The sequence below is a fragment of the Nansenia antarctica genome (genome assembly GCF_963989245.1).
Source record: "Nansenia antarctica genome assembly, chromosome: 6".
In the NCBI taxonomy this organism is placed as follows: Eukaryota; Metazoa; Chordata; class Actinopteri; order Argentiniformes; family Microstomatidae; genus Nansenia; species Nansenia antarctica.
The window spans coordinates 25,202,328-25,219,745 of NC_137676.1; the positions used below are offsets into that span (position 1 = coordinate 25,202,328).

At 46.4% G+C, this 17,418-nt stretch overlaps 1 protein-coding gene across 1 annotated transcript in view; it reads left to right on the forward strand.

Moving 5' to 3' along the window:
• Positions 1-17,418, forward strand: part of LOC308160398 (tensin-2-like) — a gene marked incomplete at its 3' end in the record, with an annotated part of 67,094 nt that overhangs the window by 24,749 nt on the left and 24,927 nt on the right. The window contains exons 5-12 of the mRNA XM_080534312.1: positions 328-511; positions 1,046-1,096; positions 2,531-2,653; positions 3,331-3,395; positions 3,553-3,636; positions 4,476-4,588; positions 7,121-7,181; positions 7,382-7,457. Coding sequence (XP_080390438.1) covers positions 350-511; positions 1,046-1,096; positions 2,531-2,653; positions 3,331-3,395; positions 3,553-3,636; positions 4,476-4,588; positions 7,121-7,181; positions 7,382-7,457 — 735 coding nt within the window. The 5' untranslated portion in view covers positions 328-349. The remainder of the gene's footprint in view (positions 1-327; positions 512-1,045; positions 1,097-2,530; positions 2,654-3,330; positions 3,396-3,552; positions 3,637-4,475; positions 4,589-7,120; positions 7,182-7,381; positions 7,458-17,418) is intronic.

Genomic DNA, 17,418 nt, shown 5'->3' on the forward strand with positions numbered 1-17,418 from the left:
AGAGATTGTTTATTAAATGTATTTCTTGGAGATGAAGTGTGTAGAGAGAAACTGATAGAGTGGCTGACAGATACAGAGAGAGAGTGTCAAAGAAAGGACAAAGAAGGACAGAATGAAATCTACCTGGGTCTTGTTTTTCCAGGAATAAGGGTGTGGAAAGGGTGATGGAGAGAGATTGAATAAAGAAAAAAAGAGGGACAGAGTTCTAGAATGTTCTCTCCTCTTCTCTCCAGGAGTACAGAGTGTGGAGAGGGTGATGAAGAAAGCGATAGTATAAAGGAAAGGAGGGAGATGATTATCATGTTTTTCCCCTCTTCTTCTGTCTAGGAGTAAGAGTGTGGAGAGGGTGATGGAGAGAGTGATGGAGAGGCATTATGACTTTGACCTGACCTACATCACCGAGAGGATCATCTCTGTCTTCTTCCTGCCCGGCCTGGAGGAACAGCGTTACCGTGGCAACCTCCAGGAAGTGGCTGCCATGCTGAAGTCCAAACACCAAGACAAGTTTCTGGTCAGTCAAAACGGAACAAACACACAGCCAATGTGTTCTCTGAGTCATTCAGTCATTCAGGTTATTGTCTGACATTGTTCTCTGCCATCTCCTGTAAGACAAGGAGATTTAATTTGAGTCATTATTAGATTAGATTGTTCCTAGGGTTACACAATGCCTTTAAGTTTGGGAAACTTTCTGATATTTTCAAGTTTATAGAAACCCATATGGAAACGATTGGAAAGTTTCCCAAACTTACGGGAATTTTGCAACCCTTGTTGTTCCTCTGTTCAATGTGTTATAGAACGAAAACAAAATATTGATTTGTTTGTGCTGGCAGAAAAGTTAGGATCTTTGTGCAACTTTATTGTTTTCAATCTGTGAGTGATTACAGGATATTGAATTAGCGCCCTGACGTCTTACAATTATTTTGTTAGCCTCATATCATAATTGCCTGTGTCATATTTTTTTTAAAATGACTTAGGGAATTATGCTATGCAGCTAACGATTTGCATTTGTTGCTACTCTCATATCTGGACACTTTCCCTCTCCCAGCTGTTAAACCTGTCTGAGAAGCGCCACGACATCACGCGACTCAACCTGAAGGTAGGATCCTCATCACATATCCAATAGGTTATTCTGCATGATTGTTCTGTTGTTGATACCAGAATATCTGAAAGAACTTTTGCTAGCATATCAGCCCAATAGAGCTCTCATGTCTTCTGCTAGCATATCAGCCCAATAGAGCTCTCAGGTCTTCTGCTAGCATATCAGCCCAATAGAGCTCTCAGGTCTTCTGACGCTGGTTTTCTCTGTGTACCACATGTACAAAAGAAGATATTTGGTGAGCCTGAACATTAGGGATGCAACCTCAGCACATATGTTCAAGTCAAGACTAAAAACCCATCTTTTTAATATTGCCTTTAAATTACTAAATAATTAAATGATGATTATATAATGATTGGAGCACTTTGAGCTGCAACGTTTGCAGGAAGAGTGCTATACAAATAAAAAGTTGTTATGATTATTATTATTATTATATAATAACTCAATATCATTGTCATGACACAACCTGTTTTTCTTTGACTTTATTTCCGTTGACTTTTGAGCTAGCAGTGTCTTGAAAAAGATCTCAAACCGAAACGTCAAATAATTGTTTCCCATAATGACTTGGCAGTACCTTGCAGACATACTGTAAGCAACCGTTTATGTCATGATAGTAAAGAAGTCAGTCGTCATAAGCTTCTGTCAGCTGTAACCCTCACGGAGGCTTGAAGTCAAACACCGCATCACATTCAAACTCCTCCTACTCACCTACAAATCCCTCCACGGCCCCCCAGTACCTCTCCCATCTCCTCCACCACCACTACACCCCATCCACAACTCTGATCTCCTGCACCACTACACCCCATCCAGAACTCTGATCTCCTGCACCACTACACCCCATCCAGAACTCTGATCTCCTGCACCACTACACCCCATCCACAACTCTGATCTCCTGCACCACTACACCCCATCCAGAACTCTGATCTCCTCCACCACTACACCCCATCCAGAACTCTGATCTCCTCCACCACTACACCCCATCCAGAACTCTGATCTCCTCCACCACTACACCCCATTCAGAACTCTGAGGTCCTCTAACACGGACCTCCTCATCCAACCCAGTGCCAAACTCCAGACCTTTGGGTACAGAGCCTTCAGTGTGGCAGCCGCCACCCTCTGGAACTCTCTACCCAAGGATATCCACGACTCTCCAACCCTGGACATATTCAAAGCTGCCCTTAAAACCCACCTGTTCACCATCGCATTCAACCTGTAGAAGCTGTTTCACTGTTTCTAGTTTTGTGTGTTTGTCTCTCTGGCTATGTTCTGTTTGTCCCTTTACCTTGTAAAGCGACCTTGGGTTTGTGAAAGGCGCTATATCAATTTAAGTTATTATTATTATTATTATTATTATTATTATTAAGTCACGTACACCGTAAATGAAGTTCCATACTTGAATCATCCCGTCATTAAAATGGCCTCCCCACCCCCCAGGTGCAGGACTACGGTTGGCCTGACCTTCACGCCCCTCCGCTGGACAGGATCTGTGCCATGTGCAAGGCCATGGAGACCTGGCTGGTCTCTGACCCCAACAACGTGGTGGTCCTGCACTGCAAGGTCAGTGTGGGGCGGGTGGGGGGGGGGGGTGGGGGGCAGCCGTGGCGTATGAGGGTTTAGCGTGGTGGTGTGCAACCTTTCCTTTACAGCAGCCTCCACTCAACTGGTTTTACCTCACATGGTAACTATGTGGTAAACAGGGGTACTTCCTTATTCTTACCTTAACACTAGAACAGCCGTGCCTTTTTACCTACTAAAAGAGCCAGCCGCCTCTTTAGAATGTAAATCTGCCATTTACACACAACGACAACTAGTTGGCCGCTTGTAAATTAGCCTGCTTCCTACACAGAAAAAACGGCAAAATAGCTTTATACTAGCTTATCATGATGTGATTTTGAAAATGGAAGGATACTGGGTGGTAGAACGCACATATCTAGGAAAAGTCATGAAAGGAGGGTCCTGAAATTGGATCGAGTGCAAAGGTAGAACATTTTTCTTCACTCACTCTTCACTCACCCTCATGGCTGTTCTAGTAATGGATGTAGCATGTCATTGATTACTACCTGGTACTAAATGGCACATGGAGGTGTTTTACCCAGCACTTGTTTTACCTCTACGCTCGTGCTTAACTGGGCATTAGAAGACAGAGTTACTGTGTGTGGAATGACTCATCAAACCACCTCCATCTACCTCTCTGTTGTCTCACTCTCTCTTCTCTTTTCTCTTCTCTTGCTCAGGGAAATAAAGGGAAGACTGGGGTGATTGTGGCTGCCTACATGCACTATAGCAAGATTTCTGCAGGGTAATTTTGGTGTGTGTGTGTGTGTGTGTGTGTGTGTGTGTGCGTCACAGAAATGAATACTGTAATTGTTAAAGCTGTCCCTGATGATAGGGGTGTGTGTGTGTGTGTGTGTGTGTGTGTTCTTTTTTGACGTGTGCGTGTGCATATGTGTACACAGGGCAGACCAGGCTCTCACCACTCTGGCCATGAGGAAGTTCTGTGAGGATAAAGTGTCCTCCTCGCTACAGCCCTCTCAGAACAGGCAAGACCTTTACCCAACACCCTCCCTCTCCTCTTCACTGTTCACCTTCCTCTTCTTCTCTTAGGCTCTTCAACGGTGTGCCATTATTCCTTATCCTGCCCTTATTTCAGTTGCACATCCTTCCTAATTTTCTCTCTCTCTCCTGTCTCCATCTCTTTCTCTCTCCTCTCTCCATCTCTCTCTCCTGTCTCCATCTCTCTCTCTCTCTCTCTCCATCTCTCTCTCCTGTCTCCCTCTCTCTCTCCTGTCTCCCCCCCTCTCTCTCTCTCTCCTGTCTCCCCCTCTCTCTCTCTCTCCTGTCTCCATCTCTCCTCTCTCCATCTCTCTCTCTCCTGTCTCCCTCTCTCTCTCCTGTCTCCCCCCCCCTCTCTCTCTCTCCTGTCTCCCCCCTCTCTCTCTCTCCTGTCTCCATCTCTTTCCTGTCTCCCTCTCTCTCTCTCCTGTCTCCCCCCCCCTCTCTCTCTCCTGTCTCTCTCTCTCCTGTCTCCATCTCTCTCTCTCCTGTCTCCCTCTCTCTCTCTCCTGTCTCCCTCTCTCTCTCCTGTCTCCCCCCTCTCTCTCTCTCTCTCTCTCCTGTCTCCATCTCTCTCTCTCCTGTCTCCATCTCTCTCTCTCTGTCTCCCCCCCCCCCCTCTCTCTCTCTCCTGTCTCTCTCTCTCTCTCTCCTGTCTCCATCTCTCTCTCTCCTGTCTCCCCCCCCCTCTTTCTCTCTGTCTCCCCCTCTCTCTCCCTCTCTCTCCTGTCTCCATCTCTCTCTCCATCTCTCTTTCTTCTCTCTCCATCTCTCTCTCTCCTCTCTCCATCTTTCTCTCTCCTGTCTCTCTCTCTTTCCTCTGCAGGTATATCTACTACTTTGGGGGTCTCCTCTCAGGGGCGATCAAGATGAACAGCAGTCCCCTGTTCCTCCACCAAGTCCTCATCCCCAGCCTGCCCAACTTCCAATCAGGAGGAGGTCAGTATCTGTCCAATACGGCCGTATCGAACTCACTAGACCAGCGATTCCCAACCTATGGTCCGCAGCCCTTTGGTGGGCCGCGAGGGTACTGCAAGTGGGCCGCCAAATCATGGGCAAAAAAAACAAAAACAGTTTTTATTCTTTTTTTTTACAAAAAAGATAATTCATGGTACTATTTTTTTCTTTAAAACCTTTCAAAAATGCATCATCAGTGTGATACTACTAGGCCTACTGCACTGTATGTATGATGATGCATATGACATATCCAATAGAGAAGAGAGAGAATAATGATGAGAGAATAATGATGAAACACCCCAAAAATTTAAGAGTGCGTAAAATGCCTGTGTGGGCCGCGAATACAAGAGATTTTTAAGTGGGCCTTGAGTCCAAAAAGCTTGGGAACCGCTGCTCTAGACACAAGGTCCTGCTGGGCTCACATGCTATGTTCAGGGGTGCACATAACTTTTTGGGGCCAGTGCTCAGAGGAGCACCTAGGGATGCTGCTTGGTGCTCCCCGAGCTCGCGAGTCACGACCCGTCCCACAGGATGGATAAAAAAGGGATACATGGATAACTTATATTAGCAAAACGACATTTATTCATAAATAAAGATGAACGAACAAATGATTGTGTGCAAAACAAAAGAAACAAACGCAAAATCAAATGACTGCTCTTTAAGCATGAAAGTCTGTCAGACTCCTTTAAACACAATGAAATCAACTGACATCTCTTTAAGCACTAACTGAATGTCTGTTCTTTAAACACAATGAAATCAACTGACATCTCTTTAAGCACTGCTCTGTTCTGTAAACACTGAAATCAACTTTTCAACAAAAAGTTACAGCCTAAGCATTTATTTATGCTACAAGCTTAATCATCATCATCACTGCTCTCTTGACTGCTGTAAGTTATCACTGTCCTCAATTTCAACCATGGTAGAGGATGTTGTAGGCTATCACTTTAAATAGCTCATTATTTTGATTGTGCAACAAAGTCTTATTTTTTTTTCTAATAGAATTCCCAACCATATTCCCTGGGTCAGGGGTCTAGGTGTGATAATGAAGCTGTAAAATAAACGTCTGAACGTTTGAAAGCTTCAGAGAAAAGAAACGTGAAGTTCCTTGGTGTTGTTTTTCCTTTTAGCGACGAGTCGTTCGGGACTGAATTGTCACGTGTCGGCGTGATAACCGTGCGATACGCGATACGCGGAATGAAAGTACAAGTTACGATACTTTCCGAATGTTTTCGTGAGGGGAGTCGCCATGGTCGTTGTGATGGCGTTACGGCGCTTGCAGTGATGCAGCAGTCAGCAGTCAGCAGGTGGATTTTGAGGAAGTAAATTCCTCTCCCAGCGCTCCCAGCTGTTGGTGCGCAAGAGCGCGTTCATGCCGCTGATCTTCCGCGCAGCATGCATTTTGGCGACGCATGCGCACTGGCGCACCAGTTATGTGCACCCCTGGCTATGTTGCTTTGTTGAGACTGTCACAAACCCGAAGGCAGTGGCAAAATAGGGAGACCACACGTGTTTAAATTAGACAACTTTTATGATACAAAATAAGCAAAATAAACTAAATATCATATGTATAGGAATATGGATGACAATCAGCAGTGTAAGCCATGAGTGAATGGGTGTAAAATGTATGTTGTATGTGTAAGGGGTGTATGTGTGTAGTGTAAGAATAGGAGGCCCGAGACCTCACCAAAATCCTAAAGGAAAAAAGGTCAGTGGAAAAGAGACTGAGCTGAGGACACACCCACAATATCTATCCTCAGCTCCCCAAACTCAGGTGACACTAGTTAGATTGATGACCTACCCACTCTGCCAAGGCTTCCAAAGGAAACAACAGAATAGCCAATCACCTATCGCTAAGCCACGCCCCCTTTGAAAACTCGGACAAACAAACAACGCTTCACTGACAGTGACTGACCGACCGTGACTGAATGACATTCAATGACTTACAATGGCGGGAGTTGGCAAATTTCTGATTTCTGATTTAGCACAGCAAGTAATAGACATGTTTTTTAAAGATGACAAGAATATTTAGTCTAGAAGATTTTCACCATTAGATATTAGCGAGTTGTTTGTCCGAGTTTTCTGCATACCGGTTGTTACGTGACGTGTTTCCGGGTCCAAAGTTGGCTGAGGCGCTGTCTTCGAAATGCCGCAATAATAATAATAATAAATTATATTTATATAGCGCTTTTCCGAGGCTCAAATACCCTGACAATATGGAACGGGAAAGTGCTGTGTCCCTTGTTGTAATAGATCCGAGTCTCAAAAACGATTAAACTGTCATTCTACCGCTGTAATACACTGGTATTCTGGTGCGGAGAATTTCTGGTTTGGACCCGGAAATTGCAAAACGTCACGTTTGACGTCAGACTTAACAACCGGATAGTGACTTTAGCTGTGATATGATTGGGCAATTTCTATTTTAGGGCGTGGCTTAGCGATAGGTCCATAGGCAGGCAGAGTGGGAGGCATCACAAAACATTGCTTTTCCTTTTCCCCGCTCTCCTCTCTCTGCAGGTTACTATCCTTTCCTGAAGATCTACCAGTCCCTGCAGCTGGTCTATACCTCAGGCATCTAGTAAGTTCTTCAAGACGAGGGGTTCATATCCTACTATGGTCCAGTCTAGTGTGTTTACACATGCTACTGTGTTTAGGTATATCGTATGCCTGTGTTTACGCTGAAGCAGCATGTGTGTACCTGTGTTTGCGCTAAAGCAGCATGTGTGTACCTGTGTTTTACTGACGTTGACACGTGTTTTGAGGAGTGTTGTGTGTTAGTGACCCCCAGGGCTCCCGGGCCAGAAAGCTGTGTGTGACCATGGAGCCTGCACTGCTGCTGAAAGGAGACATCATGGTGAGAGAGGCTGTGTTGTGTGTAGATAATAATAATAATAACAACAACAACAATAACAACAATAATAATAATAATAATAATAACAATAATAATAATAATAATATTTTTTATTTTATTTGTATAGTGCTTTTCCTGCAAACGTTGCAACTCAAAGTGCTCCAATCATTATATAATCATCATTTAATATTTTTTTCATTTAAAGACAATATTAAAAAGATGGGTTTTTAGTCTTGACTTGAACATATGTGCTGAGGTTGCATCATTAATGTAAACTGGCAGTGCATTCCACAATCTGGTTGCATAAAATGAGAATGCAGCCTCACCAAATCTCTTTTGTACATGTGGTACACAGAGAAAACCAGCGTCAGAAGACCTGAGAGCTCTGATATGCTAGAGGGCTGATATGCTAGAGGGCTGATATGCTAGCAAAAGGTCTTTCAGATATTCTGGTGCTGTGCCAGTGAGAGCTTTATAAACAAGCAGAAGGATCCTGAAATCTATTCTGAATTTAACAGGAAGCCAGTGTAGTCTCTAAAATAGGAGTTATAGGAGCTCTTTGATCTCTCTCTCTCTCTCTCTCTCTCTCTCTCTGCTGCATGCTGGGAGTTTCGGTGAGTGTGTGAGGGCGTGCGTGCTTCATGCGCGTTGTGAGTGCGATTTCTTGCTGTTTTTTCTTTCCTTAGTGTTTTTTTCTTAAGTTACTTTTCAGTGTATGGTTTAGTTAGGTGTTTTTGTGTTTTGTGCGTGGGGGTTTGGGTGTGGGAGTGTGGGTGTGGGAGTGTGGGTGTGGGAGATTGGTGGCGATGGCGTCCCAGTCCCAGGGAGTCTCAGTCTCGCTCAAGCATGAGGTAAGAATCGAGGCCGACGCTGGTGTCTCAGTGGAGACTGTTCTGGTAATAGTTGGTGATTACGAGAATATCAAGTTTGCCTCCAGGATGAACAAAGCGGTGGTGGTGTTCTTGAAGGAGGAGCGCTTTGTTTTTAAGTTAATCGAGAACGGCATATCTATCAATGGTTTATTGTGATTGTTTCCCCGTTGGCCAAACCGACGACAAAAGTAACTATCTCGGGGGTTCCACCGTTTATACCAAACGAAGCGTTGGAGAGAGAACTTCTCCGCTTCGGTAAACTGGCCAGCGGGTTTAAGACAGTTGGACTGGGGTGTAAACATGAAAAGTTAAGGCATGTCCAGTCCTTAAGGAGACAGGTTTTCATGTTTTTAAATTCCCCCATGCAGTCCTTGGAGGTGTCCTTTAGAGTTAAGCATGAAAACAGCTTTTATATGGTATACGCTAACTCTGGGAGCATGAAGTGTTTTGAATGTGGCGACATTGGACACAAGCGCTCCGCCTGTCCTCACAGGCAGCGGCCGGCGGCTGGCGGAGAGCCGGGCGCTGCGCAGAGCGGGGCGGGGGGGGGCGGAGGTAGAGGCAGGTACGAGTGGGCAGGGAGGACAGGAGGAGCGGGGGGCGGGTGTGGTGCTGGCAGAGGTAGAGGTGGGGGAAGGTCAGCGGGAGGCAGCGGGTGTGCTGCCCGAGGTGGAGGCAGGCATGAGTGGGCAGGGAGGACAGGAGGAGCGGGGGGTGGGTGATGTGCAGGCCGAGTTGGATGCAGGGGAAGGGCCGAGCGGGGAGAGAGGGCAGGGGGAGCCGGTAGAGCCGGTAGAGGCTGCAGAACAGGAGGTTCGCGCTGGGACAGATAAACCTGCAGTAGGAGCAGACTGCCCAGTCGCGAGTCGTGCTGGTAGCGGAGGGGTGGCTGCAGAGCTGGGTGAGGGAGAGGCGGCCGAGCCGCCTGTCACTGAGAACCTCGATAACGAGGAGATGGACTCTGTTTCTGACGTCGAATCAGAATTTTCAGTAACTGACTCACAAGGTGACATGTATACATTAGAAGAAATCAACATGTTCCTTGATGAAACATACGGGGAAAAAATGAACAGGGTGAAGAGTATTTTCCCAACAGTGAGACATTTTTAGGACTGTGCTGACGATGCAAAAGCGGGTTAGTTTCGATGACTTAGATGAAAAAAACGTTTTAGGCTACGAAAGCATGTCCCCGCGATGAGGAAGGTGGGGAAGGTAAAGAAATTGAGCAAATATAAATAAATGAAAAATATGATGCTGTTTCACTGGGTGTGTTTTCTTTTTCGTCTGTTTTCTCTGTCTGTTCACTGGTTTTCAGCCTGTAATTTCTCTATGCACGGGTTAAGGGTTGGTTCTTTGAACATGAATGGCGGGAGGGATAGACAGAAGAGGGCTTTAGTGTCCGAACTGTGTGAACAAAAAAGATTAGATGTTTTGTTTTTACAGGAAACACACAGCAACATGGAAAACGAAGTGGAGTGGGGTTTAATGTGGAGGGGTCAGTATTCCATGGTACTAATACAAGTGCTGGGGTGGCTGTGTTGTTCGCACCTGGAATGGCTGTAAAAGTAACTTCCAGTGTTGAAATAGTAATGGGGAGGGTTCAGATGGTCAGGGCTGAGATTGGTGAGGTCAGTTTTAGTTTTATAAATATTTATGCTCCCAATCAGGGCTCAGAGAGACTGGACCTTTTTAAAAAAATAAATAAGGACGCCTTACAGCAGTGTGGGCGGGAGGAATGTATTATTTTGGGAGGGGATTGGAACTGCACGGTGGATTTCACACTAGATAGGACCAGTGAGGAACCCCATCTACAGTCTTCCACACAGTTGTCTAGGATCATTAAACAGGCAGACTTAGTGGATGTATGGAGAATAAAGAATGCACAAGTTAGACAGTACACATGGGTGAGGATAAACGATGGGATCATTAGTGCAGCTAGATTAGATAGGTTTTATGTGTAACCCCTGCCATATGGGCGGGGCCTGAGTTCTATTTTAAATAAGTGGCGGTATTACCTGTAATAATAAACTATTCAAATTATGACGATCGGTGCCTCCATTAACTATGTGGAAGTATTTTAAATAGGACTTCCTTTTTAATCCTTTTAATGTATTTATGTTTTAAGATATCATATGAATTGCCTATTACCTGTTTATGACACAACACAGTGGCTTTAAATGCAAATACCAAAGGGTATATATTTATTTACTAAATGCTAAATTTAAAGTGTTGGTAGTCAATTATAATGTTATACAAAGTCAATAGACAATATTCACAATACAATGTCAACAGACAATATCACAATATCACATAACAAAATATAGGCTCAAAGCCTATTCCAATTCCTTTCAAGGAAATAAATGTAATGTTTCCAATAAACTCAAAGTCAACTCAAAGGATTCACAATTGTACAATATATTATTAAGTAAAATAAAAAGGGTGGGCCCACACTCTCACACACACACACGCACTCTGTAACTCAGTCCATTGATGGCAGCTGCTGGACTGAAAAAATCAGGTGTAGTGCTGAGGCACAAACATGTACATTTCAAGCCTGCAAACTGTGACACTTTAAATAAATGTGAAATAATACTATTGTGCAATATGACAACCCTAGTCGTCTATCTGTACAGTATAGTACATCTTGCATCGTCCCAGTGCCAAAGAAGGGACGGCCCAGCACCCCAAACGACTACAGACCTGTCGCCCTGACACCACAGGTCATGAAGATCCTGGAGAGGCTAGTGCTGCAACCCCTTAAGCCCCAGGTGAAGGACTTCCTGGACCCCCGGCAGTTTGCATACCAGGAGAGCATGGGGGTGGAGGATGCCATCATTTACATGCTGCACAGGGCCTACACACACCTGGAGAGGCCACAGAGCATGGTGAGGACCATGTTCTTCGACTTCTCCAGTGCATTTAACACTATCAAGCCATCACTGCTGGCTGACAAACTAGCAGTGATGTGTGTGGAGGACTCCCTGACGGCTTGGATCCACAACTACCTCACAGACAGGCGTCAGTATGTGAGACTGCAGGGCTGTCAGTCTGAGGTGGTGGTGTGCAACACCGGTGCCCCCCAGGGAACTGTTCTGTCACCAAACGATGAATTGAGAATCAAGGACCCCAATTGAAATAAGCCAGTGGCTTTCTTGGGTTTTTATCCTTTTAGTTGACCTTGTATGTAATATGTACTTCCATGTACCTACTTCTGCAAATCTTCTAATAAAGTTTTCAATCAATCAATCAAAAAACCCTTTCTCTTCACCCTCTATACCGCCGACTTCCAGTTTAGCTCCGACCAGTGCCACCTGCAGAAGTTTTCTGATGACTCCTCTATCGTCGGTTACATCACAGACGACAGGGATGAGGAGTACAGGGCCCTGGTGGAGAGCTTTGAGCAGTGGTGCGACACCAACTACCTTTTGCTTAACACCAGCAAAACAAAGGAGTTGGTGGTGGATTTTAGGAGGAAGAGAAGGACCCCAGCCCCCATCACCATCAAGGGGGTGGAAGTCGAGAGGGTGGACTCCTACAGGTACCTGGGAGTACAAATTAATAACAAACTGGACTGGACTGACAACACCGAGGCTCTTCTCAGGAAAGGGCAGAGCAGACTGTTTTTCCTGAGAAGGCTGAGGTCTTTCGGTGTCTGCAACAAGCTGCTGCAAATGTTTTATCAGTCGGTGGTTGCCAGCGTTCTGTTCTTCGCCGTGGCCTGCTGGGGTGGAAACATCTGTGCCAGGGATGCTGCGAAGCTAAACAAACTGGTGAAGAAGGCCAGCTCTGTGGTGGGGACCGGGCTGGACAGCCTAGAGGTGGTGGCAGAACAGAGGATGGGGAAAAAACTGGCGGCCATGCTGGCCAATCCCTCCCACCCGATGTACTGCGAGCTGGCGGGGATGAGGAGCAAGTTCAGCCACAGATTTGTTCTCCCCCGTCAAAGTACAAAAAGATTTGGACAGTCTTTTGTTCCAGCTGCACTCCGACTCTACAACCAGGCCCTGCAGGGTGGGGGAGACCTGGAGCTGGAACTTTGGAACTTGGAACTTTTTACTTATTGAGCCTGCACTGTTTTATGTATTTTATTGAATGTTTTCTGTTTTCTGTATTGAATGTTTTCTGCCCTAACTGAGCTGTTTGACAACAACATTTCCCCATTGGGGACAATAAAGGTTTTCAATCAATCAATCAATAGTACAGTGGATAGTGTACATAGCCTTTATTTATGTAAACCAGCTCCTTCCCTTCTTGTGATTTTTTTTTTAAAGTTTTTTTTTTTTTTTTTTCCTTTCCTAACACCAGGGGAGCCACCCCTCCTAAATGTCGTTGTTTGGTACCTGTACTGTAGCAATGACAATAAATAAAGTCCAGTCCAGTCCATTAACCAGTGTTACCGTTGCAGCTGACGTTGCTTGAGAGCGGGGGGGCCTTGAAACTGTTATGGCCACTTCACTCGTCCACACGAGCCCAAAACAAAAGCACGTGCGTGGTTCAGTACTCACGTAACCTCGTGGGGAACTCGTAGGTAAACGAGGGGTTTGAAAGATGGTGTAAAAAGGAGACAGAGATGAGGGGGGATGGGGTCCAGCGCTCTCCCACGAGCGCAGGAGAATGATTGAAGTACACTGGCGCGAAGATTCAATGGACGGTCTCGAGTTACCCCAGGCGATTGGAAACGGTCTCCGTTGTCCACCGGAGAGCTTTCCTTTTGCTTGGTCTCTCGACTTCCAATTCTGAATTAACAGAATACACTGAGCTACAAAATCCAATAGCTATTTCGTTTTGATATAGCTAGAAACAATTTATCACTCAGCAAATGCTAGCAACATGCTAACGTAATTATGCTAAGCTAACCGCTTGCCGCGATTAGCCCTACAGTCAAATATAACATACTACAACGAGTAGATGTAGCTTATAAACAAACACCAGACATATGTATTTACCTCTGGTAGCTTCAATGTGCACCAACATCCAAAGGAATAACTGTTCGTTGATTCCCGAAATGTTATACACACAGCTTATACAAATCTTACTTCACTCGATGATGTCCGATGTCAATCATTCTGACACGTTACTTAGTGCAACCTATCCTATTAGTACAAAGTCCCGCCCCCTCTCTCTCAGCATACATTACAGTTGGCTAGCTCTTCCCGATGGACCAATGAAATAAAGAAATGAATGAATGACATAAAAGGGTGTAAAAAAAACATAAAAGGGTGTAGCGTGAGCTGACTTTGCCTACTCTAGGGGCCGGTTTCACAGACAAGGCTTAAGCCTAATCCTAGACTAAAAAACATCTTCATAGGAGATTTTACATTGAAAGTGTGATTTAGTCCAGGACTAGGCTTAAGCCTCGTCTCTGAAACCGGCCCTTGGTCTTTCTAATCTTAATAACCACACCTCGGTGGACAATGGTAAGAGGTTTGTCCCTTGCTCTACCATGCTCATCATAGGTAAGTCTCATTATTGGATTTACTAATCTTTTTGGCCTAGCTTGTTTAGGGGAACGTTTTGCCTGTGATCTAGTCGACATTCTTCTATCATCTTCCTCACTGGAAACTGGTTCCGCTTCTGAGTCAGTTTCTGGTGCAGTCTCTGGGTTCCGGTCTTCTTGGGTGCAGTGATCTGGCTCTGAACGACTGTCACTTTCTGACTCTGACTGACTGTTGCTTGCTGAATCTGCATGATTGTCACTTGCTTCCATATGTGCTTCACTCTGTCTTGGACTTAGAGTGGACCTTTCTCTTCTCTCCAGGACCTTCTCTAGGTATGTTCGATAGGATGGCCCGTTTGGCCAGCTGCACTCCAGATCGGAAGAGTCAGAGGATTCACATTCGTGTTGTACTTTGTGGTTGGTTGTCACTCTCTTTTCCTTGTCCGTAGTCACTCTCTTTTTCTTGTTCTGAGTCTCTGTTCGAGTTCTAGGCCTTGAGGGCACGGGGTCATCATTGACTGCTACTGGCATCCGCACCAGCTCTCCTATGGGCAGGAGATGATCTCGATGTAGGGTTTTGACCCTTCCGTTCCCACTCTCAGGTTTCACCTTGTAGACAGGCAGGTGTGGCATCTTCTCTGTGACGATATATGGAGTCTCACACCATCGATTCTCCAGCTTGTGTTTCCCTTTGAGGCCTAGATTTTTGATAAGCACTCTGTCGCCAGGCTCTATATTCTGAAACCTGACTCTCTTGTCGTATGCCTTCTTGTTGCGAAGATGTGTTTTGTTGGAGGCCTCCGTAGCCATCTGGTAGGCCGTCTGAAGATCTTGCTTGAGCTTTGTGACATATGACGAGTGCTGACGTTCTCCATCATCGGGCTGTGTCCCGAAGCATACATCTACGGGGAGTTTGGCTTCTCTCCCGAACATTAGAAAGTAGGGAGAGTATCCTGTGGAGTCACATTTGGTGCTATTGTACGCATGTACGAGATGTACGACATGTTGGCTCCAGTGTCGTTTCTTTTCTTGGCTTAGCGTGCCCAGCATGGACAGCAATGTCCGGTTGAATCTTTCCGGCTGTGGATCACCCTGTGGGTGGTAGGGGGTCGTTCGGGATTTCCTTATGCCCATTATCCTCAGCAGTTCTTTGATCAGTTTAGACTCGAAGTCTCGTCCTTGGTCGGAATGGATTCGAGTTGGTAGTCCATAATGCACAAAATACTTCTCCACTAATATCTTGGCGACTGTGAGGGCCTTTTGGTTTTTGGTCGGGAAGGCCTGTGCATATCTCGTAAAGTGGTCCGTTATGACTAACACATTGCTGATTCCCTTTGAATCCGGCTCCATGGACAGGAAATCGATACAGACAAGGTCCAGTGGTCCAGCACTGACTATTTGGTGCAATGGGGCAGCTTTGTGGCTTGGCCTTTTCCTTAGAATGCACTCTCCGCAGTTCTTCACATACTGCTTGACGTTGGCAGCCATCTTTGGCCAGTAGAAACGGCTTCTTATCATGTCAGTCGTCCTTTCTGCTCCCAAATGACCTAAGTCATCATGCATGGACTTCAAAACCACTGGCCTGAACTCAGCTGGTAGCACAAACTGCTGGATGTTCTCTCCTGAATGGCTTTGGCTCAGGCGGTACAGCAGCCCATCCTTCATGACGAACTTTCCCATTTCCTTCTTCATGGACTGGATGTCAGGAGAAGGCACTACATCCTTAGGCCAATCACCATGCTTCACTGCATGAATCGTCGCTCCAATCACAGGATCTTGGCCCTGAGCCACGATGAGCTCTTGTCTGGACAGCTGTCCAAGAGTGTTCATGTGCACGCTTGTGGGGAAAGCGTATACGTCGGGCACACACTCAGGGGACGCTCTAAGTTGTTCCGCAAACCTTGGTGAGGCTTGGGAGGATCCCAGGACACCGACCTTCTGGCAGATGGACTTGACACCAGACTGGGGTATACTCTTCCAGTCGGAATCCTCTTCTCTGGGCTCCAGCCTTGACAGTAGGTCTGCATCGATGTTATTCCGGCCAGGTCTGTAGATGATGTCAAAGTTGTACACTGACAAGTCTGACAGCCAGCGATGTCCAGTTGCGTTGAGCTTTGCAGTGGTAAGGACATACGTCAGAGGATTGTTGTCTGTACGTACCGTGAAACGGGCTCCATATAGATAGTCGTGGAACTTTTCGACGAGGGCCCACTTCAGTGACAAGAACTCTAGCTGGTGGATGGGGTAGTTCCGTTCTGAAGAGCTCAACTTTCGGCTGGCGAATGCCACTGGCCTCAGGCCTTCTGGGTAGTCCTGATAGAGCACTGCGCCGAGGCCGGCCAGACTAGCATCCACATGCATGGTGTAAGGTTTGCTGGGGTCTGCGAACGCCAGGACTGGGGCGTTGGTGAGGCAGTGTTTGATTTTCTCAAAGGCCTCAGTGCACGACTGGTCCCATCTCTCTCCGAAGGGTTCTCGCTCATCCAGGTACACCTCACTTTTTCCCTTTCCAGGTCTTTTCCCACGCTGGGTGGGGGCGTACCCCTTCATTAACTCCGTAAGGGGACGGACAATGGGTGAGTAGTTGTGGATGAATCTACGATAATATCCACAGAAACCCAGGAACGACTGCAATGTCTTCAGGTTGGTGGGCCTAGGCCAGGCGGTGACAGCCTCGATCTTTCCCGGATCGGCAGCAACACCATCAGCCGAGACGATGTGGCTGACATATTTGATCTTTGGCTGACAGAAGTGGCATTTGTCGATCGAGATCTTGAGGCCAACTTCTCGGAGTCGGTCGAGGACTTTCAGGAGTCTCTCCTCGTGTTCTTCCAGTGACTTGCCAAAAACGATCAAGTCGTCGAGATAGACCAGTACTTGGAGGAGGTTCATGTCTCCGACTGCTTTCTCCATCAACCTTTGGAAGGTTGCAGGCGCTCCTGTGATGCCTTGGGGCATTCTTTCAAACTCATAGAATCCGAGAGGACAGATGAACGCAGTTTTTTCCTTGTCCTCTTCGTTCATAGCTAATTGGTAGTAGCCACTCCTCAAGTCTAGGACAGAGAACCATTTGCTGCCAGACAGAGAATCCAGAGCCTCGTCGATCCGGGGCGTGGTGTACTGGTCAGGGACAGTTCGGCTGTTCAGTGTACGGTAGTCGATACACATCCGGATCGCTCCATTTTTCTTTCTGACAACGACTATTGGTGAAGCATATGGGCTTCTGGATTCTTTGATGATGCCCCCAGCCAATAGCTTCTGGATATGTTGTCTCACGTCATCGATGTCTGCAGGTGCGATGCGCCTGGATCGTTCACGGAAGGGTCTCTGGTCTGACATGCGGATGCGATGCTCCACTCCTTTTGCCAGTCCCACATCCAGTTCGTGTAGGGAGAATGCGTCGCCTCTCTCAGACAGCTTTTGGCGGAGTCGTGCTTTCCACTCTTCAGGAACAGGTGAGTCTCCGAAGTCGATCAGACTTGTGTCAAAGTCCTCTGAGGCTGACGGTTGTTTTGACACCGCTGTGACTACATCGGTGCGGCACAGGCGGCCTAGGATGGTTCCGACAGGTATGGTTGCATCCTTGAGGGACTCATTCTGGATAAGCACTGTGAACCGGTTCACATCAACCGCATGACTTGGAATCACCATGGAC